Source organism: Ziziphus jujuba, chromosome 3 (genome assembly GCF_031755915.1).
Source record: "Ziziphus jujuba cultivar Dongzao chromosome 3, ASM3175591v1".
Taxonomy (NCBI): domain Eukaryota; kingdom Viridiplantae; phylum Streptophyta; class Magnoliopsida; order Rosales; family Rhamnaceae; genus Ziziphus; species Ziziphus jujuba.
Genome location: NC_083381.1, coordinates 24,988,775 through 25,015,668, shown reverse-complemented (window position 1 = coordinate 25,015,668; position 26,894 = coordinate 24,988,775). Strand labels below are relative to the sequence as shown.

Sequence of the window (26,894 nt, the reverse complement as noted above, 5' to 3'; positions counted from 1 at the left end):
GAACGAAACACTCCATATAAGTGGGTGTGGATACATTTCCCTTACGAGGCCTTTTAAAACCTTGAGGGCTGGATTGTAAGAGGATTTTCCAGATCCAAAGAGGATAATATCGCATGCGGGTGGTCTGGGCTGTCACAATATATATATATATATAATAATATTTTACATGCAAAATCTAATTAAGAAACTACAACATTTTCCTGTTATAGAACAAAACAAGGAGCTTGTAAAATCGTTATACAAGTTTTGACAAACCTGCCTGGAATGCATGGTTGTTTTTGCTATCTAATATTTAACAAAGCTCTTAAAGGGCAAATATTCATGTATATTTATATGATTAAGATGGTATAAAGCAACATATAGTTAAAACCAGAAAAATGAAAAAATGTAGGAAAAAAATAAGAACCATATATAGAACCGAAATCAATTCCTCACGGCAAGGCAATTTGCAAGTAACAGTTTTTTCTAAATATCCATATATTATTAACAGCCATCTTTGCATATACATCGTAAAAGAATTTTATATGTTTAGGAGTCTCAACCCAAGTACATTCATAATACAAGCATCCACCAAAAACCAAAGATATAGATGTAAACATATAAAATAACCAAATTCAGTCTTTCAATGAAAAGTAACCTCCCCACTAAATGTACAAATGAAAAGCTCCAGATTTACCCCACCAAACTTCTTATTGTGCCCTCTCTATAGGTTATGAGTTTAACTTCAATTGCCCTTCTAGGCTCATGAATTAAGGTGGAATGTGGAGGACATTTCTTCGTTACCAAAAAGGAGTAAGTCAGCTACTCATAGAGTGTATGATCATGAAGGACACAAGATATCTCGAACCTAAGCTACAATATACCCGACATCAAATCTAGCTAGATGACGCAAATAGAACCAAATGAGAAGAGTGCTCAGTTGACGCACCTCCTCTTTTAAAGAATGCATCGTTTACTTAAGAAGAATAATCCTTTTTAACTGATTAGACCAAAACTACTTCCAGGAATGTTTCCAAACACTGAGAGGAGAAGGAATCACGAAAGGGAAGAAGCACCAAATAGAACAAGACCATTGACTTGAGTTTCCAACATATATAGTTGAAAAACCCTTTCCATCTTCAGCCCCACATCGAAGACTAAGCTCTTCAAAGTGCCAACAATATAAAAGCAAATACACCGATTCATAATTACAGAGAAGCTAGCTTGACATAAGCATCAAGTTGCCGGCCTCCAAAGTTAGGCAGGTTGGCTTATGGGACACCAAGTATTGCAAGCCTTCATACAAATTTTTAACTGCGGTTCCACAAGATTTGCTTTTCTATCACTCTATACCTCCCCACAAACACTATGTATGCGTATCACTAAGTTATCCAGTGCGCACATCCAACTTGACTTCCTGTGCAATTTTACAAGCTGTTATAATGACTTCCACCAACCTTTTCCAGAAGGATCAATGACCGAATTCCTAGGACACAATTCAGATAATCTTTTATCTAACAAGGTGGTACAAAGATCCAACTTGTTATAAGTTTTGAACACCACTTTAATAACTACTACCAACCTTTTTGAAAGGGATCAATGACCAAATTGTCAGGATACAACTCACTTTTGATTTATATATTCTTTTATCGAACAGGGTGGTGCTCACCATCCATGTATCATAATCGAAATAACAAAAAATAGTGCCTTCTTGCCCATCTAATCTCCTACTTAGCTTGAAAAGAGATAAACGAAACTAATAAAAATGTTAAACTGCAATCCTGACTAGCACTCATTCATTTCATATGTCACTTAACATTTTGAAAATCTGATCTACGTCCACGAGCAAGTAAGGAAGAGTCTCTATTCATTAATCTTGAACAAAATACAAGCCTAAGGTCTCCAACAATGGCTTCTCTAGAGAGAACTTTCTTATTCTAAGATGGGTTTTCCATGATGGTCTACCCCAACTTCGAGTCCCCAAAAAGGATATAACACAAAGAGGGCCAAAATTGACATTTTGCATAACCTGGACCCAAAACACACTGCATGCCATGACACTCTAAAGACAGCACCCAGCGTTATTCATCAACTCCACCAGCATCGCAACACTTAATCTGAAGGGCTGCGGTGCCCTGGGCTCTATCTCATGAGCCAAAAAATGGAGCATCAGATACGGGAAAGAGCTGCATTGCCCAATGGAAAGCACCACGGTTCTTGACCGGTCAACCTAAGAGAGCCTCAGCTCTGAGAAGAGTGCCCTAGCTCTCAAGGTTCTGTCTTTTAAGCCTTAATCAGCTCCTTCCAATGCTTTCCAACTTCTTTTACATCCTCCTTCAATTCTTCCTCTCCAAACAACATTGCACATCTCATAGCATTCCATCAATCTTGTGTCCATGAATTTAGAATCACAAACAACAAATCTTCACCTTGACTCTAAATTCCTATTGCTTCAACATTTACCTTCCTTACTTACAATCTTCCATCACTAGTTATCAAGCACATAACTTAGCCTCATACCAGGCCTAAGAACACCAATTGTATGGCAAACACCATTGCCTTCTCTTATCACAAAGGCAACTCCCATGGATCCCTCTTGCGCGCACAAAATCCATACTAATGCTTCCAAATGTGGTTTCCTATGTCTACACAAACACCTCCTAAGAACACTAACTAATTGAGCAATGTCAATACAAACTAACCGACATCCCAAGCGACCTCTAACAAACACACATGGAACCCTTGCACTCTTCCACTGCCAAGATGCATCCACCAAACCACAAGGAGCCTTGTTGTAACCAACTCCTTCAGGTTTGACAACCCAACATCCTCTGAACACGAGGCTCAACTGGACCCCTAGAATTGAGATCTTCCACAACTATAAGTGCATAGGCAATTACATTAGCATTTGCATGACTCAAACAGTGCTCCAATCTGCCTGCCTTTAACCATGGCCAATTCATTTCTCAGGCAAATCACCACCAACTTTCGATGTCATCAAATCAACTTCCTAATTCCCAATTGGACTACGAGGCAACTCAGCCTCAAACTCAAGCTCCGCACTGCTTCCATCAACTTCCTCAAATGTGTATAGCTTCATTGAGATACCTGGTAACTCATTGAAAACCACATCATTACAAACAATGCGCTTTTGGTTATAGGATTCCAGAGCCTAAAAGCTCACCTCCATCTAAATACCCCAAGAAAATGCATTCAATTTGGGCCAAAGACAAAGCATTGGAACACATTTTCTACTGGTTGTCGCAATTGGCAATATATCTGTCGTCCTCTTTCAAGTTACCCAAAAAGCAGAAGTTACCCAAAAAGCAGACGTCGGTTCACCACCATAACCAATGTATAAAAGATTCTTCATGTAAGAAGCCGGGTCTAGGAGAGTCATGAGGGCCCACTGCAAACACATATTTCTTAAAAGATTTTAGACTCTTGTTAACTGAAAAAAAAATGCATTTTTGCAACCTTTCATCTATAAAATTATTAGACCAAGCATAAAGATCATGAGGAATCAAATTTTGTTAAGAAGTTCAACAAATCAAGAAATTCAGAGGAATAAAAGTTATGTAGCTTCACTACCAATCAAAAGGAGTTAACAAATCTCAAACCAAACTGAACCACAACACAAGGTAAAGGGTTAAAGAAAAAGGGAAAAAACGCATACGCACCAGTGATAAAAATCCGTTAAGAGTTAACCCATCCTTCTCAGCAGCATGCTCATAGGAAGTCACACTATAAGGACTAACATATAAGAAAATAACGTAGTCAAATATCACCTCAGATGGTAAGCAACCATTTGCAAACAATAAAGACATTAATCCCTGAGAATAAATTTTAACATGATATAATACTAACTAGAATAAAATTTTTGATGCTTCGTTTCTTACCTAAAAGAAAAGATACAGATTGTGCTAGTGTATAGTACATAATTGATTCAATGAATAGGTAAAACTACTAAACTTAGTTATTCAAGTTATCTTTTGCTATGGCAGCTTTCAAAATTTTAGCTACAACATTTGCCAACCAAAATAAAAAAGTATACTGGTTGTATCAGTGTGTAGAACATTCATAGATTCAAAGAATGCAAGGCATCTTTTTCTTTGGCAGCTTTCAAAATCATAGCTATGACATTTGCCAGCATTCTGGTACATCTACTAACAATACTAACTGACAAGCAGCACATGTCAAAAGAAATTGAATGCATATAACTTATGTACTAAGATTCAATAAGATTTCATGATAAACTAAGATTCAAAAAAATAGGTCAAAACTACAAGATAAACTAAGATTGTATTAGTTTATAGAACATTCATGAATTCAAAGGATAGGTCAAAACTACTCTGATCCATCTAGAAACTAACAATCCTAACGGACTATATATCATTGCACGTCACAGTCTATTACAACTAGCAACTAACTATCCTAACTGAAAATCACCCACATGTCAAAAGAAACTGAAGATGCATATAACTTATGGTGGGTATGCATCCTCATATTCAGACACTCGAGTTAAAAAATACAACACAAGAAGATATCCTCAATTTTCCCTTCTAGAAAACTTGTAGTAAGACAGGTATGTAGGATACGAGCATTGAAATTGTCATCTATTAAATCCCATTTACAACCAACCACCATAATTGGTGCATTCACCTGCAAATGCATTTTATAAACCACTCTCTACCAACTACCTAATTTACTTCTTCAACAGGCTTTGTGATTAGAGAGAGAACTAACTTCGTGAACTGATTGTGGAAGAGTTCAGAATTTTGGGGCAAAAAGTTTTTGGGTTATTCTTTTTGAGACAAATCGAGAATTTAAAATGAAAAACTTTGAATCTGGCGCGAATCTGCTTTTATCCCAATATGGATATGGATATGGGTATCTGCGTAATCCAACCCGATAGAATTGTGGTCATTCTTAAATTTTAAATTGAATACATTTTTAAAATAATAATATAAATATATGTTACAATTTACTGCATATTTAGGTAAAGATAAAGTTAGTGGGAATCTAATTCTCTTAGGAAAGTGATAACTTTCTTTTGTTTGGATACTTACTATGAAGTGGAAAAGTGTGGGCCCAAGGAATTAGATTTCCACCAATGTAGGAAAATACGTGGAAAAGTTGTTCTCATCTATATGAGTGTCATTTTGAGAATCCCGTATAAAATAGTTTTAAATTTTTTTAAAAAATACATATTTACCCTTAATTTATTATACAATATTAAATTTAATTACTTATCAATCTCAATTTTCTCATTACTCACCAAACAGATCAAGAGAAAAAATAATTTTAAAGAAACTAATTTCTAGAAAATTAAATCCCAGGAATCAATTTCCCTCTCAACTTTGACACTTCCCAAACACCACGTTAGTTAAAAGATCACTTAATTAATTTCCATTAACCTCAAATTCAATTTTTGTTTTGAACATTTTCTAGTAAATATTGTTCTTTGGAAAAAAGTTAAATAAAATTATATAAATATATTAAATATTTACATATTAATAGGGTTACTTGAACCAAGGTTTTTGACTAACGCTTATTGCAAATCATAGTGGCTATTGAAATGATCTAATGCAATAGTAAATAAAATATAAAAACATAAAAAAAAAAAATTTAAATCCTTATTAACTAATTTCAATCTCTCATCTTTTATCTGCGTTTGAATGGATATGATAATTTTCCATAAATACTGGTCAAAAAATTTGGTTCAAGGAATGACCCCTTTATATATATATATGTTAAAAAAAATAAAAATAAAAAGAAGAAGAAGATTGGCCCTTTATTTATATATATATATATATATATCTTATTTGTGTGTGTATATATTTGTAAATATACTTTTTAAAAACAACATAATAAAGTTGAATTTTTTTGTTTTGCAAAAAGTACAATTTATAAATAATAATAATAATAATAATATTACATGTTTCCATTAGTTGAAAAATCACCTAACTAGTTTCCATCGACTTCAGATTCAATTTATGTTTTGAGCATTTTCTAGTAACTATTGTTCTTTTCATAAGTAAAAAAATAATTATATAAACTTATTTGTGTGTGTATAATTTGTAAATATAATTTTTTTAAACATAAAATGGATATTTCATGTCAAACTATAATAAGCTTTAAAATCTTTATTAATCCAATTGGTTTTGCTTACACAATTCTCTTAATATATATTACCTGCTTGTCTTATCTGTTAGTGTTATTACAACCTCAGTCTGCGCTTAAAATAGTTTGTTCCTTAAACTAGTCATTTGGACATGAAAATATAGTCACTAAAGCATGCAATATTTCATGTCCAAATTAGATTGTTGCCCCTTCAACATTTTAACATAGTTACCAAAAAAAATAAAATAAATAAAAATAAAAATTTAAAATTCTTGTTCATGCTTTCCGGTGATGGGCCAAGGGTAAGCCACATCAGCCGGCTCTCCTGCCGTGGCAAAATAGAATCGTTGAATTTAATAACTATTTGGTTGAAATAATTTAAATAGTACAATTAATTGAATTCATATATGATAATGGTTTATTATTATTATTATTATCTGTTTTAAAATAAGATAACGTTTTATGATTGATATAATAAAATAAAATTTTCAGCCCAAATCCCATAGTCCTTTTCTATCCCAAACCCAATTTTTCCATACCTGCTTGCTTCGAACAGACTAATTGCCATTGTTATTAAAATCTGAGCTCCAAACACGGGTAACATTGATAGCAATAATTTAAACATTTTCTGGATTTTTTTTTTTATTTTTTTTGGTAGATAATTACTATATGGGTTTTAAATTTTAATTCATGGCGCCACGCGCTTTCCATCACCGATTGTTGCTAGGTACCATTTCCATGTTCCCCTATACAAAGTATTAGGACCATGCTTTTTTTTTTTTTTTTTTCCTCTTTATGGACTTTGACCATGTTCAACTGCACTTTCAATGTATCATTCATCATTATTTCAAAACATGTATCATTCATTATTATTATTATTATTTATTTATAGATTTCATTTTTCTTTCACAATACATATACATATCATTAATTACTTAATTGATAGTTTTTGAAGAACATAAGGTGATTTTCGAACATATTATTGGTGAAGAGAAAGTTAGTTAGAAACTGAGGCATGTATCAATATCTGCTAAATAATATGAAAAAATGTATTCAGCTCTCTGCGATAGTCCAGCCGCAAAGTTATAAAATTCAAAATACCAAATTCTTGAAAGAAAAATTATGTTAAAAAGTCTATGTTTTAGAGTTACGTGTTGTACCGGATGCCTAATTAAAAATACAAAAAATAAAAATCAAATGTAGACTCTGCAATTTTATTTATTTTTTTAAGACAGAATTGATTATATACTGGTTTTGCACGAGAAAGTTTGTGCCAGCTATGCCAGATATTTTTGGCCCTGCGATTCCTAAAGTTCAAGAATTGAAATATTGTCTAAATTCTAGTCATGGTACACATTGGAAGATGATATCAGCTTCTCAGGTTCAATTTTAATGGTTTCATTTGACAAAGGAAATCTGATGGCGACCATTGTCCTATTGCATGATAGGATAACTCCTTCTAAACGTCAACGTTTTTGGTTACAATTTTCTCAGCCCTACTTTTGACTTATTCAAATTGTGTAATTCTTGCAGATCTAGTTCTTGTCATAAATTTTGATGGGTTGCCGGTGATATGAGGTTGTTTTGTTTTGTTTTTTTTTTTTTTGATTTTTCCAAGTCTTAAAATCTTGCATTGAGGGTTGGAATGCTTTAATCATGTATGATAGATCAAGTACCAAAATATTTATTAAATAATATATATTAAAATACTATTAATTATCATAATTATATAATTTAAATAAAAAAAAAACTCAGATAAATAAATTTAAATAATAAATCAATTAATTATTACTGTATCAATCAATTTAACATTCTAATAATTTTAATATTATTAATAACAAGTATGGTGATTTAAAATAATAACTTTCTTTACGCTATAAAATATAAAATGACCTGTGCCATACCTTGAAAGTTTGGATTGTTTGTCCAATTTTATCAAACTTAATGCTTGCTAAGAACTCATCTAGCTACCAGAAATCATTTACCTTTTGGTCTGAATTCGTTTTGGTTGACCTTGACTCTAGATAACTTCATAATTGAAAATTATTTATTTGTGGACCAATATTTCATTGGAGGAACAGAAAAAAACTAAAAATAATAATAATAATAAATAAGCAACTTGACTAGAAACTGAGAATCCAGACAAAGGACTTTCTTTCCCAACTCTCAATTTCCACACCGTATAGCTTCATATTCATCATCCCACAAATATATCTAGACCTGTCACAAACACATTCGGGGACACCCAAAAAAATAAAAAAATAAAAAAAAGCATGAGAACCAAAACTCATTACGATTCCTCTCTTCTGCTCTTCCTCTTCTTCTTCTTCATCTTCTTTGTCTTCCATTCAAAAGCTCAACCATTGCCAACCACCGATGGCTACACTTGCTCAGCAAACCAGACCACGAATTCATTTCCATGCCAAACATATGTCTTCTACCGAGCCATGGCTCCAGATTTCCTCGACTTGGCCTCCATAGGCGACCTCTTCTCAGTCAGCCGCTTAATGATTTCGGAACCCAGCAATATTTCCTCCCCATCTTCACCTCTAGTCCCGAACCAATCTCTCTTCGTCCCAATAACTTGTTCCTGCAACTCTCTCAATACCTCCGAGACAATTTCTTATGCAAATATCTCATACACTATCACACCAGGTGATACCTTCTACGATATCTCCACCAAGAAATTCCAGAACCTCACAACCTACCAATCAGTCGAGGTCGTCAACCCAGAACTCGTCGCTACAAACCTCACAGTCGGTGTCAATGTCATTTTCCCAATCTTCTGCAAGTGTCCCAACCAAACCCAGTTGCAGAACAGAGTCAATTACCTCGTCTCCTATGTTTTACAGCCTTCCGATAACATCTCAACGGTTGCTTCAAGATTCGGAGTCGAAACAAGCTCAATAATCGATGTTAATGGCAATAATAGTCAGACTTGGGATACCATTTTCGTCCCTGTAGCTCAGCTTCCAGAGCTAGCACAGCCTACTGTTGTTCCTTCTTCACCTCCGGGGAACAACGATGACAGAGAAGGGGTTGTGACAGGTTTGGCAATTGGGTTGGGAATCACTGGGGTTTTGTTGCTTTTGGTGTCTGGGTTTTGGGTTTACAGAGAGAATTCGATGAAGAAGAAAGGGATGGTTATTGGGGGAGGAGATGTGGAAAAGCAGAGGTTTCAAATGAATAGTAAAGAAGGGAAAGTGGGTAAAGATTCGATGGGTAAGGAGGTGAGTTTGATAGCGAATGTTTCTGAGTGTTTGGATAAATACAGAGTGTTTGGGATCGATGAATTGCAAGAAGCTACTGATGGATTTAGTGATGGTTGCTTGATTCAAGGCTCTGTATATAAAGGTTCCATTGACGGTGAAGTTTTTGCCATCAAGAAGATGAGTTGGAGTGCTTATGAGCAGCTCAAGATCTTGCAGAAGGTAAAATGTTCTTTTTCCTTTATTTTACTTTGATTGGAAATTGTTTTGTCACCGTAATAGGATTTAGTGTTACCAGATTCGAAAAGAGTAGGCGTCTAATTGATTTGATTGCTATGTTAATAATTGACAGAAAAAGAATGCTTTTAAATTTATAGAAGTTTTCGAAAATTGAAATTTTCTTGCAAAAGGTAATGAATTTTTTGATCTTTTATTACAGGAGTTTTTACTATACTGGTAATGGGTTTTGGACTATAATGTATAATTAGATCATAACGATTTGTTTGTCACTAAATATGAAAAAAAGGAAGTAGTTTCCATTCATTCAATTAAAAGTTTTGCAATTCATAAAAGTTTCAAACTTTGATTTTTTTTTTTTTTGGGCAAAATATATTCATTTTCATAAATAAATTAGATACAAAATCAAAAATACATTGTTTTATGCTAACTCTTTGTTGTGGGATTATTTGATTTTTTTTTTTTAAAGTTATATGTAAAGTATATGATTTTAGAGCTGCAAATATTTTTTAGTTAATTTTGGATCAGTTTATACAAGAATTAATCACGAACAGAGTCGAAAAATAATGGAAGATATAGAGTTGTGAAATGTGTGAAGCAGGACTTTATTATATATAGAAAGTTTCAAAGAGACAGCATTACGAGGACAGATAAAGCAGCCTTATTAAAAAATTGCTTAATTGCAAATATAAAATTCCTTAATATTAAATGATTGATGGTTAGTTTTTTAGTTATTTATTTTTTTCTTTTTTATTTTTTTTGGAGAAAGATTGATGGTTAGGTTACGTTACCTGTTTAATTATGGGGATTTTATATTTCATAGTTTGTATGTTACAGGTCAGAATCAGAAGCTTTTAATCATGATAGTTATATATACATAATTAAAAGATTAGAAATAAAAGAATTTATCAAAAGAAATAAGAGAATTCCAAAAACGGTGTCATTGTGGGTCCATTTTCTTTAAATATCCTCATTAAAACAGAGGAATATCCAAATATTCGATATAACAAAGCCTTGAATAATCGGATACATTATACCAAACAACTCTCTAGAAATCAGAATAAAAAAAAAATTAGTAAATAAGTTTTAGGTAAAAAGAAATATATATATATATATATATATATGTATCTGTCAAAATATAATGTGTACATGTTTGAAAACAAAAATAATAATAGTAATAATGTAATACTATAATATGTAGATAGAACCTGAACAATTTTTTATTTTTAATTTGTTATTTCTTGGTCCTCACTGGCTGGACAAATCAGATGAGTTATCCTTATGGTAGGGAATCTTTCCATCTTTCCAGCTAATGTCTTATTCATTGTTATTGATTGTTTACGCAATTCTTTGTTTTAGTTCTAATTTTGCCTTTAATTGTTTTTATTTGGTTTTTTGGAATTATAACTGAAAAAAATATTTTTCTGACCAAAAAAATTGAAGGTAAACCATGGGAATTTGGTGAAGTTAGAGGGCTTCTGCATAGATACTTTGAATGCAAACTGCTATTTAGTATATGAGTATGTTGAAAGTGGTTCTCTATACTCTTGGTTGCATGAAAAGAACAATGAAAGACTAAGCTGGAAAACAAGGTTAAGAATTGCAATTGATGTAGCAAATGGTCTTCAATACATTCATGAGCACACTAGGCCAAGGGTTGTGCACAAAGACATAAAATCCAGCAACATTCTTTTAGACACAAACATGAGGGCCAAAATTGCTAATTTTGGGCTAGCAAAGTCCGGTTGCAATGCCATAACAATGCATATTGTTGGAACACAAGGCTATATTGCGCCGGAGTATGCAGCAGACGGGATAGTGTCGACGAAAATGGATGTTTTTTCTTTCGGGGTGGTTTTGCTAGAGTTGATTTCTGGTAAAGAAGCCATTGATGAGAATGGTAATGTTTTGTGGGCAAGTGCTGGTAAAGTTTTGGAAGGGAATGAGGAAGACAAAGCCAAGAAATTGAAGGGTTGGGTGGATAATTCTTTCTTTCATGAAACCTTTTCAATGGAGAGCTTAATGAACGTTATGACTCTTGCTGTTGCTTGCGTGAATAGAGACCCATCAAAGAGGCCCAGTATGGTGGACATTGTGTATGCTTTGTGTAAGAGTGAGGATTTGTTCTTTGACATCTCTGATGATACTTTATCAGATCCATCAGTATTGGCAAGGTAAATGGAAATATGGCCTACATCTTAAGATCTTAAAACCCCATTTGGACTTTAGCACTTATGCAGTGTGAGATTACAGTGTACAAGAATAACATTGAGAATGAAAGAAAAAGGAGAAGAAAAAGGAAAAAAGAAAAAAGAAAAAAAGAGAGGGAACTTAGCTTTATGTTGTCTACAAGATAGTAATATTGTACTTGTAGAATAATTTGTGTGACTATGTTACCTTTTTGTAATAGAAAGTAAAGAGTATTAGCATGGCAGTTAAATAGGCATTGCAAGATTGTAAAATCAGGATTCTAAAGGTGATGGTTTAATAGTAAAGCCTTTATTTTTTCAAACAATAATTTTGAGTTTCAATTCTCATTTCCAAGATGAAAATGTATACATAAATAAATACAAAATTAGGGGTTTATGAGCTTATCCAATCAGACTTAAAGGTATTGAGCAATAAGTTAATGAAAAAGTTGGTAGTTAGTCAAACCAAGGTTGACATTACAAGTGGTTAATATAAAATGATATGATCCTTGAAAAAGTAGTAAATAAATGCCTAATCTATCTTGAGAATGATTAATGCAAAATTTATTCTAAGATAAGCATTGCATTGTAAAGTGGAAGAGGAAAAAAAAAAAAAAAAAGAGGGTGGAGAGTGAGTAAATAAGCAATGAAAGAAAGGTAGTTGACTGATTCCATTACCTTAGAACTTTTATAAGAGAGTGAATTAAAGCTTTAGCTAGGAAGATTCTCATATCTGTTCTTTGTCAGATTTGTACATCTAACGACTATGGTTTGGTGGATGTCTACCTAATGTTACACTTAAATTTACTGAACTATTAATCATTATGATATGTACAAAAAAGTAGACCAAAAAAAATATGAAATACAAATAGAACAAGTAATATAAAGTTATTTTTATAGTTGTAGCAAAAAAATAAATAAACAAAGTTACTTTTATAATGCATTTAAATCTTTTTATTTATTTTTTCCTACACTTTCCCAAACATATATAAAACCCGGAGTTAGTACTTGCTACTGCCTATTTCTTATTGGACCACTGCTTCTTTTCCTTTCTCGGTACAATGAAATGGACCATTTGCTGTTTGGGCACGTTTATACACACATATATATATATATATATATATACACACACAAATGAAAAGTCTTATTCGACGTTTGTGGTCCGCCCAATTTCTGAATTAAATGCCGCACTATGTTTCTTTTGCCCCATATTACACTTTTCTATATCTTCCTCCTATCATAAAACCCGTGACCCTAAGGAAAATTTTGTTTATTTTCTACTTTGTTTTTTTCCGAAATTTTGTTTTGAAGCCAGGCAGTTTTCTATTGTAATTATTAATATATTAGAGAAAGGAGAAAATTGATGTTCTTTTTATTTTATTTTTATCCCTAGTTGTTAGGAAAAAATAATTTTTTATTGAAAGCATTATGAGAGATGCTTTTTTTTTGTTTTTCCAATACCACTTTTGACTCGCCCTGTGTTTTTGTTTATCCTCAGTGTTTATCGTATGATTTATTGCATAATAATTTTTTACCCATTTCTGTAAGGTCAAGGCCATGATCCACAACATTGATAATTATCTACTAGAATTATATATTATTTTTCTAAAATTCATTCTTCAGTGATTTATTTATTTTATCAAAAAAGACGTTCAATAGACACAAAGACAAAATGATAAGCTGAAACAGAAGGATATGTTTGTGGATATGAAAATTCTGGAGGTGGTCCGTGGACTCAATAATACATTTCATCATGTTGGGATGACAAATCCAAAAAATAATAAACAATAAAAACATTCAAATATTAGAATAAAACTTTAATTATATTACTTGTCAATTGTCATCTACGTAATTGTATGTAATATGTGTATATATATATATATATAACTTTTATTAATAATATATTCTTTAATTTTTTTAATACAATAACAAATTTCACTATCTTTCTCAAATCTAATTATTTTTCTCCTTTATTAAAGTCATCCCAAATTTAATAAATAATTTCTATAAGATTTGTATTTTATCATTTCATTTTAATATATGAATAAAATTGTAAAAGTTCTCACACATGAGTTCTTCCACAAATCCCATCCAATTCAAAAAAAAAAAAAAATTGGTAATACAAACCTATGAAGTAGTATGTTGGAGCTTTTTATATTTGATTTGCAAGTTCATTCAAGAATCATAATAGTAGATTTGAATTTTAAAACCAATCAAGATTAGTGAAAAATACATACATATTCATATATATATATATATATTTATTTATTTATTTATAGGTGGAGCTCATTGCTGACACATACTTTTCTGTTGTCTTTTGAAAATTAAGGATCAGCAAAAACGTCACCCAGCTGTACTATAAAATATAGAATTATTGTGGGCCATCGCAAATCTCAAAACCATCTCTCATAAGCAGGACCACTTGCTTTGTACAATCCACTGCTTTTTTGTACCAAACGGAAATATAACAATTGCTTTTTGGTATCCATGTTGTTGGGTTTTTTTTTTTTTTAAACTTCTTTTACAATTTTAGACGACCACCATCCATAAGTAGAAGCTGGATCGCAACTTTACCCACTATACGACGACGTTTCTACGTGTTCTCTTCTAGAATCTCTTTACTATTTTGGTGATTCTTACTTTAAAAATATTTTTTTCTTTTTTTTTTTTTTGGGGGTAATTTGTAACTTTACTCAATACTCGTGTAAAGAAAAGAAAAAGCTGGGCATCTGTTTTTGATACTTTGGCACAATATTGAAGTAGGGAATCAAATTTAGTAATCATTTACCTAAATAAATCAAATTTAGGAGGCAACGATAATCACGTGGGCATTCCTGCAAATCTAATGAAATCAGTCACGTGATGCAAGCTTGGATATTGTTTTTATTTATTTATTTTTGTTTATTTTAGTCTATCTGATGCAAAAAATTATTTTTTTCTCCTTGGCTGAAATATATATATATAAAAAAAAGATTTCATAAATAACAAGTCGAAATTTTTCATCATAAAATTAAATAAACCTCTTCCTATTAAACTACCATTTTAGAATGAAAATTTCGTTAAAGTATATATAAAAATTAAAAAAGTGTGGGAAATTACGAATTTGGATAATCTTAAAGGGGTTGAAAATAAAATTTGGAATAAAAGAAAAATAAAAATAAAAAGTCTTTGAAATCCTTCCAACACCATACAAATTACAAACAATGGGGAAGCACTGGACAGTAGGGTGAGGTGGACAGTGGACCCCACGGTCTGAGTGTAAACAGTAAGTTGAGTTGATTTTTTTATCCTTTTTTCTGATTAATGAAAGCTCCTCTACATATATATATATATATATATATATGTATGTAAGCATCGAACGAAAATGAAAGCTCGGATATTTTTTTTTTGGTTTCTCTTTCCCTGGCACTAACTTTCCCCGTAGTTCTTGCTCTCTAATTTTGTTTCTTTCTATACAAAAATACAATTAAAAAACAAAAAACAAAAAACAAAACAAAAACATTTTGCAATCACAGTTTTCTCACTCGTCTCTCCTAATTTCTTTGTTAAATTAAATATTGCAATCTCGCTAAGTTAAAAGAGAAGAGTTTCAAAGAGAGAGAGAGAGAGAGAGACAGAGTGAGAAGCAGAGAAGAAGATGCTTTTGAGTCAGTTTCAGAGCTCTCAGCCATGGATTTTCCCTCCACCTCGATTTCATGCACTCAAACCGCTTTCTTCTTCAAAGAGATACAGGTTTTCTCTTCTCTCTATTTTTCTTTGCCTTATCAAATAGTTATTTTTATTAATTATTTTTTTTATTCTTCTTTTATATATACATATTCAACGCTTTTTTATGTATATTTTATCGACAAATGTGTTTCTGGCGCTGTGTTAAACTTTTTTGAGTTGAATATTTATGGCATTGTATTCAATATAACATTTCTGAATGTGTTTAATCTTTAATTTAGCTCCGTGCAGCTAGATACTAAGTTTTACCTTTTATGTAAGACTTTGATGGATCATAATCATGGATTTTCTAGTCCTGAAAATGGCTTCCACAAGATTAAAAAAATAATAATAAAAAAAATAAAAAAATGAAAGATGTTCAACCTTTTTACTTTTTACTTTTTACTTTATTATTTTTGTTTTTATTCTCAATTAGCTATCGAATTGATGAAAAAATAACATTTTTTTTTGCCATAAAAAAAAAAAAAAGGAAGAAAAAGAAAAAGAAAAAGGAATATATTATTGAAGATATCGATATATGTAGAAAGAGAATTTTTGTTGTATGTGAAGTTAAGTTATCCGGATTTTTTATTTATTTATTAGTTTTTTAAAGTTAGTGCTCCATTTGAAATAATCTTTGTTTCTTTTCAGGCAATCAATGCCATGCCAATTTTGGTGTGTTAAATCATCAGCCTCAAGCATGCGTAAATCTATAACAGAAAGTACAGGTTATTGATAATTTCATTACATTGAAAAAGTATAAATTGTTTGTCTCTGTTTCTAAATAGCACATGATTAAGATTCAAACTTATCTTCAACAATTTCCTGGAATTTGGCTGCCTCCATTATCGTGGTTTTGTGTAGGCTGGTTGTTCTTAGTTAGAGAAGTTTAATCAGGGAGCTCATTCTAATCTTAACGGTTACACTATGTTAAATAATATGTTATTATGCCATGATTGGTGCCTCATCTTCCCATCATATTCGTTTGCTGAGGATGATGTCAAGATTCTAATAGAGATGATCGTATTTGATAGTTTTTTTCCAATCCTCTGGGATCTCAATTCTGCATTTACAACCAGAGGGAAGGAAAAAAAAAAAAAAAAGAATTCTGATCCTCTTTTGAGCTTTTATTAGGTTTTGATAATTGCTTACTGATGCTATTTCCTGGTCATTTTTCTCTGTCTATAGAGCTACATTACCCATTTTCAAGCCTTATATATTGTTTTTGCTTTGAAATTTATGTTATGGAGCAGGAGTTGTACTTTCTCTCTTTTCTATTTTTCATTACTTTGATTCACAATATAACGTTTGACTATGGTGGTTAATATTACTTGACAATCTGTTGTTGGACAAATGTCTGATGCTGAAGAATGCTGCAATGTGGACCACCATTGTTACTTTATGTCGGTATAATGTTGGAAGTACTATCATTGTGTGTATAAATAACTAACTCGTGCCGTGCATCAATGTGTGTGTGTATAAATTGGCTTTAAATGCTGTTGGTGCTTCATTAGTGAGCATAAAATATTTACTTTTGTTAATGTTTTCTGTAAACTTTGAAAATCTCTCTGCAGGAAAATCGGAGGTCAGATCTCAAAGGAGAGGGAATGGTTTAGTTTCCACTATGAATATAAATGCTGCAGATAGTTTGACTGCCAGATTCTTCAAGATAGACCAGGGTAGTAGCCCTCAGGTGTGAATCAAGAATGTTGAAAACAGAAGAAAAGCACTTATAAGCATGTCTTTAGTTCTGCTAGGATGCATTAAGTCTAAAATAGGCAAAATGATATAACTATGAATTCATGTCATAACATCACTGTATGTGCCCTGCTTATGAGAGTGGCATGGAAATTTGTATAACTGTTTTAAATATTTGTTTTCGCAAAATTGATTCATCAGGTTTCTAATTGTAAGAAGACAACTTTCCGTGAAATGTGTGTTGAAGTCTGTCATTCATTAATTATTACATTCTTTTGAGCTTCTATATTCATTATTGACTTGGGTATCTTTTCGATTATATTTAGAACTGTTAAGATCCTTTATCTTTTGGGTTGCTCTGACATAGGAATAGAAACTCGCACCGCTCTTTCTCTGGTCCTTTAGGTTTCTTCAGATTTAATTTACGTATATTATGGCAATGAATTTTGTATAATCTGAATCCTCTTTGATGCTCTTTGTTACCAAAGAGTTCTACCATCAAAATTTATCCAACTTGTTATATCCTGAACTTCATGCAATTAGAGCTGTGTATGATATATAACTTAATACTTCTGATTCATGCTTTGCTTCTGATAGTAGTAATTGTACTAAAGCTCTCGATATAATTTCTATGTGTGCAGGGTCACCAATCTCAAATTATGATGGCATCTATGTTGTCATATCTTCTGCTTAGACTGACAAAGTTAAATATTATTAGTTCTTTCACAAAGATGATACAAGAAGTACTTCCGTGTGTGGTTCAGTCCTTTGGTGCATCAAGCTTGCCTTTTGCTTCTATTTCAAATTCCTTGAACAAATCCACGCCTCTTAAACTGGATGTGTCTTTACCTTCTTTTCAAGATATTCGGTGGAGCTTTGCAAGGCTGCTCTACCTATTTAACATACAACTTGAGAGAAATGTTGCCACGTAAGTGATATATACGACTTCCTTCATTATAGTTCATGATCTTGCATCTTCCAGTGACAAGTCTAATGCTGGTTCTTGTAGTTGTTTTACAAAGCTGCTATTTTTCATTTTAACTTCTGAATATTGTGGTATCGGATAGTTACAAACCCAAACTAGTGTTATTTCATCAAAATGACGCGACAGTTGCGTAAATGATTTACTTCATATATCAATCTTATATTGGAACTTGGAAATAAAAGCGTAGCGGCTTAGATTTTTAATTATATGGTTATGTTTCATGCTATTAGAGTTTCCTGTGGAACTTTATATTTAGTTACTTATATTTTTCCGTGTACTTAAATTCTTTTGTTCCTGCTCAATTTTTGGATCCTGACCAACTTAGCAGCTTCTCAAGTAATGGGAGCAAAATGTATGCATTTTGAGATCAAGAAGAGCATTCTTATTCATGAATTTAATATCATACCCACTTGTTGGGGAAGGTTTAGAAAATAGTGTAGTTTTGAAACTCTTAATTCTCTGGATGTAAGTGCTTCAGTAATGCAGTAGAAAGCTTCAAAGAAATGCTATTTCTTAGACTTTTGTACATATATTGACCCTTTCATTTGTCTCTCTATTATGTTAGTCAGCATGCTTTTGGCATATTACAGCTGTCAACTTTGTAATGACCATAGATGTTACATTAAATTGGTAAAATCTTGGAGATAGTTCATGAAAACTGATATTTTCCTTTTATGTTCTTACCTTGCTAAATCATCTTGTGAATGTTTTTGTAGGTTCTTAGTAGTGCTTCTTGCAGCATGCTTCTCATTTGTCGTAATTGGTGGTTTCCTGTTCTTCAAGTTCAGGTAACTTATCGTTTTGAAAAGAAATTGTAGTAACTTTTGTGTTCATATGGCATGTGGTTTAATAGTTTTTACTGGGCAGCCATAATTCTAAGTCTTTTTATCTCCTTTCTTCCTTAGGTTCTAGTAGACCGAAGGGGGAGAAAGCAAGAAGATAGTGTTCTAAATTACCCACATAAAAATCTTGTACCCACCCAGACCAACTATCTTCTTTTTATCGTGTCTCATATAAATGTTAGCATGGATCCCAGCCTTTTGGCTGAGTTGGTTCTAGTTGTTAATTTTGTTATAATTTTAGGTCTTTAGAGAATATTATATTGTACTTTCGTTTATTACTATATCAGTTAACATAGTTATAGTTATTAGTTGATTGTTGGTGTAATCTAGGATTTTAGTTGATTTTTTAATTAGTTAACTAGAATACATGTTATTGACATGGGCATTCTCTTGCAACAATGGTTCCTTGAGTAATGTAACACTGAATACCCCTATGATTTCATTTATATAATTTATCTTGTTTGTTTATTTCAAGTATAGACTTAGAGTAAAGGATTCTTTTCTCCCCTTAAATTGTTCAGTTGAGCAATTCATTCTAGTTTCTCTTGGTAATTTGGTTTAGTCTCTTGGAATAGTTTATTCTTATTGCATTGGCCCACATGGTTGTTTGCTCATCTGGGTATGTTTCTTAAACAAAACAGGAATGACACACAATCTCTGGAGGACTGCTTATGGGAGGCTTGGGCATGTCTTTGTTCATCATCTACTCATTTAAAGGTGTGTTGTTGCCATTTCAATTAATATTTTGGATAATTTCTCATGATATTTCATTCTATGCTTGGATGATTATATATGATACGTACTGCTTCTAAAAGAGTATTTCTATGTGGTGACATGCAGCAAAGAACACGTGTTGAACGTGTTATTGGCTTTGTTCTTGCTATATGGGGCATATTGTTTTACTCTCGCCTTTTGAGCACAATGACAGAACAGTTTAGGGTAAGCTCTGTAATGACACACTGGTATAAATCATTCAAATACATCTCAACCTTTTGACTGTCATTTGGACAGAACAATATGCAAAAACTCAGAGAAGGAGCACAAATGCAAGTCCTAGAGAGCGATCATATAATTATTTGTGGAGTCAACAGTCATCTGCCTTTCATACTAAAGCAATTAAACAAGTATCATGAATTTGCTGTCCGCTTAGGTACTGCTACAGCTAGGTAATTTGTTCTTGTACTGCCATCATAATTTCCCTTCATTATTGTGTGGTTTAACTTACGGGCTTCTGTGAATCTGCATGTGTTTGTGTTTAGGAGACAGAGAATTCTTCTTATGTCCGATCTTCCAAGGAAGCAGATTGACAAGATAGCTGAAAATATTGCCAAAGATCTTAACCATATTGATATTCTGACAAAGAGGTAGGAGCACTAGGTAATTTCTTATCTGCTAATTACAATTGTACCATTGTAAACATCCACTTTTCTGTATTTTTGAACTGTGAAAAGAGTTTCTTCATTGGCTGTTATTTCTCTTGGCTGGAGATCTTCATGATTTTGGTGATAGTCATTATAGCTGCCTAATCTTTTAACATATTATTTTACTGGATAAACTTTGTTTTTCTCTGGACAGGAGCTCCCTACCATTAGCTTTACATATATTGTGTGTGTGTTTGGTTTTTTATTTTTTATTTTTTTCTCTAAAAGATTTCATGGGCACTGCATACTAAAATTTAATAAACTTCTCCATTTCAAAATTACCTTTAAAAAACTGAAGTTTGAATAATAATCAAATGTATAGTTATTTATCTTTTTTGTTTTGGACATGTTAAATTGGGAGTGAGGGGATTGGAACTTAGGGTCATTGCTTGAGAAATAGTGACTTTACCATTGGGTAGTCCCCAAGGAGACAGATATAATTATTTATCTGGACCAATTTTCTAACATTCTACAGATTTTAATTGTTCTTAACATAGTTCTTTTAGCTTAAGTTGCTCAATTTTAATATGAGTTTTTTTTTGGTTACAGTTGTAGTCTTAACTTAACAAAATCATATGAAAGAGCTGCTTCCAGTAAGGCACGTTCCATCATTATACTGCCAACAAAGGGAGATCGGTAAGAAACTGAGTGGCTAAGAAGTAACTTTCTTAAGTTTTCTGACTGTTTTTTCCTTTTCTAAAAGTGAATTTCATTCTATTCTGGAAATCATCTATTCATCTTAAAGTATGCAAGGTTGCATCAAATTTTTATTATTGGTCAAATTCTGATTATGCTGATATGATCTATGAGCATTAGCAAACATTGCATTTTTGTTTTGCCCAAGAGTTTGATTTCATATTTTCTTTTGATTAGGTATGAAGTTGATACAGATGCTTTTTTATCTGTACTAGCTCTTCAACCTATTTCTGAGATGGAATCTGTTCCTACTATTGTTGAGGTATGCCACATAAAATTTCTTCTTAGAACTGTGTAGTAAGATTTTCTGTGCACAAAATCAAGTTGAAGCTTTCCTGTCTAAAATGCAGGTTTCGAGTCCCAATACATGTGATCTTTTGAAGTCAATCTCAGGATTGAAAGTACAGCCTGTAGAAAATGTTGCATCAAAACTATTTGTTCAGTGCTCTCGTCAGAAGGGACTCGTAAAGATTTACAGACACTTGCTTAACTATCGAAGTACCTTATGATACTCTAAAACCATCTTGTGCTAAACAAGATCCATCTCAATGAATTACTTTTTTATTGGCACCAATCTCTTTATTAAATTCTGTCATCATATCAAAATGGGTCATCTTTTTCCTACCATAGATTTCTGTAAATGATTCTCAGTCTGTGGACCCAACATTTCTATGCATCGGAACTCAAAATTTTCATCCCAGAAACATTTTGGTTGATTTTGATTTCTAATAAGCATTTTGACAATGGGCTGGTTCCATTGTTAGATCAGTAGTATCTCCCCATTCAGTTCTGGGATGATAACATGGTAGTTCTACCTAATCTAGGTTATAGTAATACCAGTAGTATTCTGGGATCCAGCTGTTGAGAACAAATTCAATATGTTTAGTTTACATATTCTTTCCATCTTCTTGAAATACTAATTATTGCTAATTTATTCTCATTGCAGAAAATGTCTTTAATCTGTGCAATTTTCCGAATCTAGCAGGAATGAAATATAGGCAATTTCGACGTGGTTTTCAAGAGGTAACAACTTCTTCAAAAATGTAATGTTGTAGTAAAGAACAATTGGTAGGGTTTGCTTATTTGGACTATTTGTTTGGATATCTTTCAGGCAGTTGTATGTGGCATCTATAGGAATGGGAAGATATACTTCCACCCCAGTGATGAGGAAATCTTGCAGCAAAATGACAAAGTATGTTGAACTCTTTATATAGTCCGTATCAACTTTGTTTTTAGTAAAATCTGTAAATTAGAGAAGTCTTATAGCTTGTGGAATTGGATCCAGATATATCATTCTCTTTAAATTTATATGTATAAAATGTTTCTGGACCCCAATGTGTGATCAAATTTCTGAGTGCACTTTCAATCTCATTTTTCACAACGAGACAATTTAATTTGCAAATTGTACTGTAAGTATCCTAGTTGACAAAAATAAGGAGGAAAACAGAGTTCAACTTCAGAGCCTGACTGGATATACTAAAGGACTTGAAGCTTGTAATCAATGTGAAGTTTCCCATTCAACTTCTAATTAATATAGTGATCTCCTTAATCTTAGATGTATCAAAGTGCCCCTATGAAAACCTCTTTGGCAAGAAATTTGTCTTCATCTTATGAGATACTGGGCACTTAAGAAGATGGTGCAAAATTATGAACTTACTCTTGACCATTGTTTAAAATACCATGCAGGTATTGTTCATTGCCCCTATTCACAAGAGAAAGAAACCACAGATTCCTTATTCAAACAAAATAAGTGATTCCTTTCAGAACTTTGAAGTCCTAGAAAGGAATGGTGAAACTCCTAGTCATGCCTTGGAATTGAAGAAAACACGACTTGAAAATATTGTGCAGCGTCCCATAAAATCTGGTTCCAAGGTACAGCTTCACTAGGCTATAGTTTCTGAAAGCAGACTGTGGCACCATGGCTTGAAAGATTTGGTTGTCTGAAAAATTGAAAATTATGAACGCAGGCTTCAGATTGGACTCTAGGACCAAAAGAATTCATACTTTTGCTTGGGTGGCGCCCAGACATTGTGGAAATGATTGAAGAATACGATAATTATCTTGGACCAGGCAGTGTGGTGGTAAAGGCTCTTATATTCTTTTGATGGTCATATTGTCTTTTGTATGCTTTGAGTTGCTTAAATTTTCTCGATAATCATCTAGCAAATTAGTATTGGAGTTCAAGTATAAGAGATTAAACAATGTTATTATCACTGAGATATAGTCCTCAGTGATTTTAAGGTTGTCAGTGATATTAGACGTATTCAATCAATTGGCAAATACTTGAGAAACACAAGGAGAAGAGTTAAGTACAATTGACGATTATCATGTCACTTAGGAATGGTAATATTTTAGTTGATTAAAGATAATTTAGTTACAAAGTGCCAACTATTTTGTTAGGAAGCATTTTTCCATTGACTGGATTCTAGTTTGACTCTAAATTTGGCTGAACTCATATATATATATAAATATATATAGTGGGTGTCTGTCCACAAAGAATTTGACATGCTAAAACTGGGTTTCAGTGGAAAATAGTCCCATTTATCGCATAAACTATTTCTAGACTGCAGATGCTACCTATTTGTTTATTTTTTTTAATGTATATATATATATATATAAATATGTCCAGGAAATATTATCAGATGCACCATTAGATGACAGAAATAGGGCTACGAAAGTTGCTGGTCGAGGCAAACCAAAAAATATCCAGGTTTCCCATAAGGTAATATCAAGCTCATCTTCCTCTCTGATTTTGTTCTTTGTTTTGTGGTCTTTCTTCTTTGCTCTCCTTCTAGACCTTCATCTTTTTTTTTTTTTTTTCTCCTATCTTGCAGATTGGAAATCCCATGAACTACGATACCTTGAAGGAAACCATAATGAATATTCAAAATTCTTTGAACGAAGAAGATATTCCCCTCTCCGTTGTTGTAATATCAGATAGAGAGTGGCTTCTTGGAGGTGGCAATGCATGCATTCTCCCCTTTTTTCTTGGTCTTAAGATATTTCAATTAGGTTGAGGTAGCCTTGTATTTAACTACCCTCTCTTCAGATCCATCCAGGGCAGACAAGCACGCTGCATATTCTCTTCTTCTTGCCGAAAATATCTGCGACAAACTAGGAGTGAAGGCAAGTACTAAAAGATAGAATAGCATTTTAATCCACTTGTCAAATATTTTATCTGCGGACTTGAGTTTATAATCAAATTAGTGAAAACAAATTTCTATCTCTTCACCTGGACAAGCAAAAAAAAAAAAAAAATTGAGATAACATGGGATGAATGTCTCAGGTACAAAATCTAGTTGCAGAGATCATCGACTCAAAACTGGGCAAACAAGTACTCTTCCTTTAGCAGACTTAATTTTCTATTCTGAAATTTTGTTGCTTTGCATGTATACTTTCAGATTAAATTATTCTTACATAGTCATGCGATCTTTACAGATTACAAGAATTAAGCCATCCCTGACTTACATTGCAGCAGAGGAAGTTATGAGCCTTGTGACAGCTCAAGGTCTTAAATAATTGTAATCTATTTACTGTCACAATCTATATATGTAGTTGATTTCTTAATGAGTAATTGTTGATTTGTTCATCTCAGTTGCTGAAAACAGCGAACTGAATGAGGTGTGGAAAGACATTCTAGATGCAGAGGGTGATGAAATATATGTGAAGGTAATCTCCTGTTACTCCAGTTTCCATACTTTTTCTAGAACAAGGCAAGAGAACCAAGGCAATTGTGAATGAGAATACCTTTGGCATGAAAACTCTGAAATTTTAATTGATTTAGTTACAAAGTTAAGCAAAGTATGGCCCCTTTAGTTTGGTTAGTAACAAAACATTTCCACATAACTTGAGATAATCCTGCTAAGGCTTCACTTGACACTAGAATTTGATTAACCTGATTACTTTACCTGTGAAGTGATGAGATCACACCTGTGGGTCTTGATATGTTATGCTGTGATGGTTAAGTGGCAATAGCAGAGAGGAGAGGATTTGAAATTTTGATGATCTATCTGTATAAAAAAGGCCTACTGCTCATATTTTAAAGCTGTAGGATATAATTTATTATTGATTCCAAATGGATGCCTAGCTGTGAAAGTAGACAAACGATATGACTAGGCCATTGCGTTCCTTTTATGACTTATGATATAAGACCTTTTGGAGAATACTGTGTGTGGGCCTGATGAACAATGTATCATCAATAACCTAAACCTCAAGTAATGAATGGGGTATATATGAGCTTTAATCAATATATTAACTGAGTAGAATAAGATATAGTTTATGAAGTCTTTCAAAATGGAGCATCCATCTAGAATAATTGGTTGACAATCAGCAGCAATCTGCGTAATACCATTACTTATCTATGCATCCATTATAGGAAGATAAATTTACTTGCATATTTTACTTGTGATAGGATATTAGCCTCTACATGAAAGAAGGAGAGACACCATCATTTGCCGAGCTATCTGAAAGAGCATATCTGCGGCAAGAAGTTGCCATAGGTTATGTGAAAAATAACAAGAAGGTATAATATTGTCGATGTATCTGAATCCAGAATTGCGTCTTAGGTATCACTCACACACTTTGGTTCTATTGCAGGTTATTAACCCAGTTCCCAAGTCAGAACCCCTCTCCCTTGAACTGACGGATTCATTAATAGTTATATCGGAGCTTGAAGTAGAACAACCCATCCTCATGATGAATGTAGCTTAGTCTTTTACTTTCTTCCGTTCTTCATTGCCTCATGGGCATCACTGTTGCTGTCTTTCATTGATCAAGTCATGCTGATCCAACTTTTTCAGTTCTTTGTTATGGAAGTTAACACACTGAAAAGTTTCGAGAAAGGCTGTAGGCCAGCGCGGCCTTGAAGATATGAGCGTGCTTTTTGCTTTAACTGGCATTAAAAGCGGCATATGGACATGGCAGCAGCTGGAGCTGTCTAAAACAGTTTGTTAAATCAACACAAGGTGCAGTGGACAATGTAGAAATTTTTGATGGCGGAGAAATTATTAGCATCTTTATTGCTTAAGGTTGGCGTATAATCAGATCTCATGTATGGTAGTCTAGTCTAAACAAACAATATCCCCTACGCTCTGGGATTGTTGTTTGTCATAATTATGTACTTCGTCTTTATAATCCCATAAGTGATTTAATGTTGTAACTCTAATAAGTTGAAGCATTTCAATCATGTGGCTTTTATGCCATAGTTTCAGTATCTTATTCGTACGCTTTTTAATTAATTAAATGTGAGAGCTTGATTTCGTACAATTCAGATAAAATATTTTAGATTTTTTTTTTTTTTTCGTTGTTGTTGTTGTTGTTGTTGCTGCTGCTGCTGCTGCTTTAGTACAAAGGTTAAAAAAGCAACCAAAACACCCAAAGGCCCAAAAGCCTACAACAGGGAGTTGGCCAGGAGGCCATTCTCCTGGGCGGCAAAAACCGAAAGGATTTCTGGAAGGGAATCCAGGGGAACAAACCCTACAAAATTACTATCAAAACACCATCTACTCACATAATGAGCAAGAAAGTTCGCTTCTCTAGGGCTTCTCTAGGGACCCAACAAAAAGTTACTTCTTGGAATTCTTTCTTAACTCTCAGAATGTCTGTAATAATCCCATCCGACAGCCAATGAGTTAAACAACGAGCTTGATTCTCAAGCTGTAGGACAACATCCCCAGCGTCAGTCTCGAACCAAATCTTGCTCCATCCTCGCTCCTTGGCTAGTTCGAGGCCTTGTAGCACTCCATAAGCCTCAGCAATTTCAGGCAGATCGGTTTGCAACTATGCTGCCTTAATAGCTAGCATTTTGCCTG

The 26,894-nt window shown here is 33.0% G+C and overlaps 2 protein-coding genes across 4 annotated transcripts; both read left to right on the top strand.

Moving 5' to 3' along the window:
- Positions 1–8,277: 8,277 nt before the first annotated feature.
- On the top strand, positions 8,278–12,066 carry LOC107413168 (serine/threonine receptor-like kinase NFP). Its single transcript, XM_016021047.4, has 2 exons — positions 8,278–9,533; positions 10,992–12,066. Exons 1-2 carry the CDS (start codon positions 8,376–8,378, stop codon positions 11,724–11,726), a joined length of 1,893 nt encoding a protein of 630 aa, XP_015876533.3. The 5' UTR covers positions 8,278–8,375; the 3' UTR covers positions 11,727–12,066.
- A 3,078-nt stretch (positions 12,067–15,144) lies between these two features.
- Positions 15,145–26,349, top strand: LOC107406899 (putative ion channel POLLUX-like 2). Of its 3 annotated transcripts, none has more exons than XM_048477626.2 (24): positions 15,145–15,469; positions 16,094–16,164; positions 17,017–17,135; positions 17,782–18,068; positions 18,842–18,913; positions 19,609–19,684; positions 19,808–19,906; positions 19,979–20,133; positions 20,227–20,331; positions 20,938–21,024; positions 21,262–21,346; positions 21,435–21,582; positions 22,031–22,107; positions 22,196–22,276; positions 22,771–22,956; positions 23,052–23,165; positions 23,714–23,806; positions 23,919–24,042; positions 24,134–24,210; positions 24,371–24,418; positions 24,523–24,592; positions 24,680–24,753; positions 25,496–25,606; positions 25,681–26,349. In XM_048477626.2, the coding sequence occupies exons 1-24, from the start codon at positions 15,375–15,377 to the stop codon at positions 25,792–25,794; spliced, it is 2,568 nt and encodes an 855-aa protein (XP_048333583.2). In that variant the 5' UTR covers positions 15,145–15,374; the 3' UTR covers positions 25,795–26,349. The 3 variants fall into 3 exon arrangements, with proteins under 3 accessions (XP_048333583.2, XP_048333584.2, XP_015869605.3); XM_016014119.4 differs by having other exon boundaries at positions 15,146–15,469; positions 16,094–16,170; XM_048477627.2 differs by lacking the exon at positions 16,094–16,164.
- The last annotated feature ends 545 nt before the right edge of the window (positions 26,350–26,894 follow it).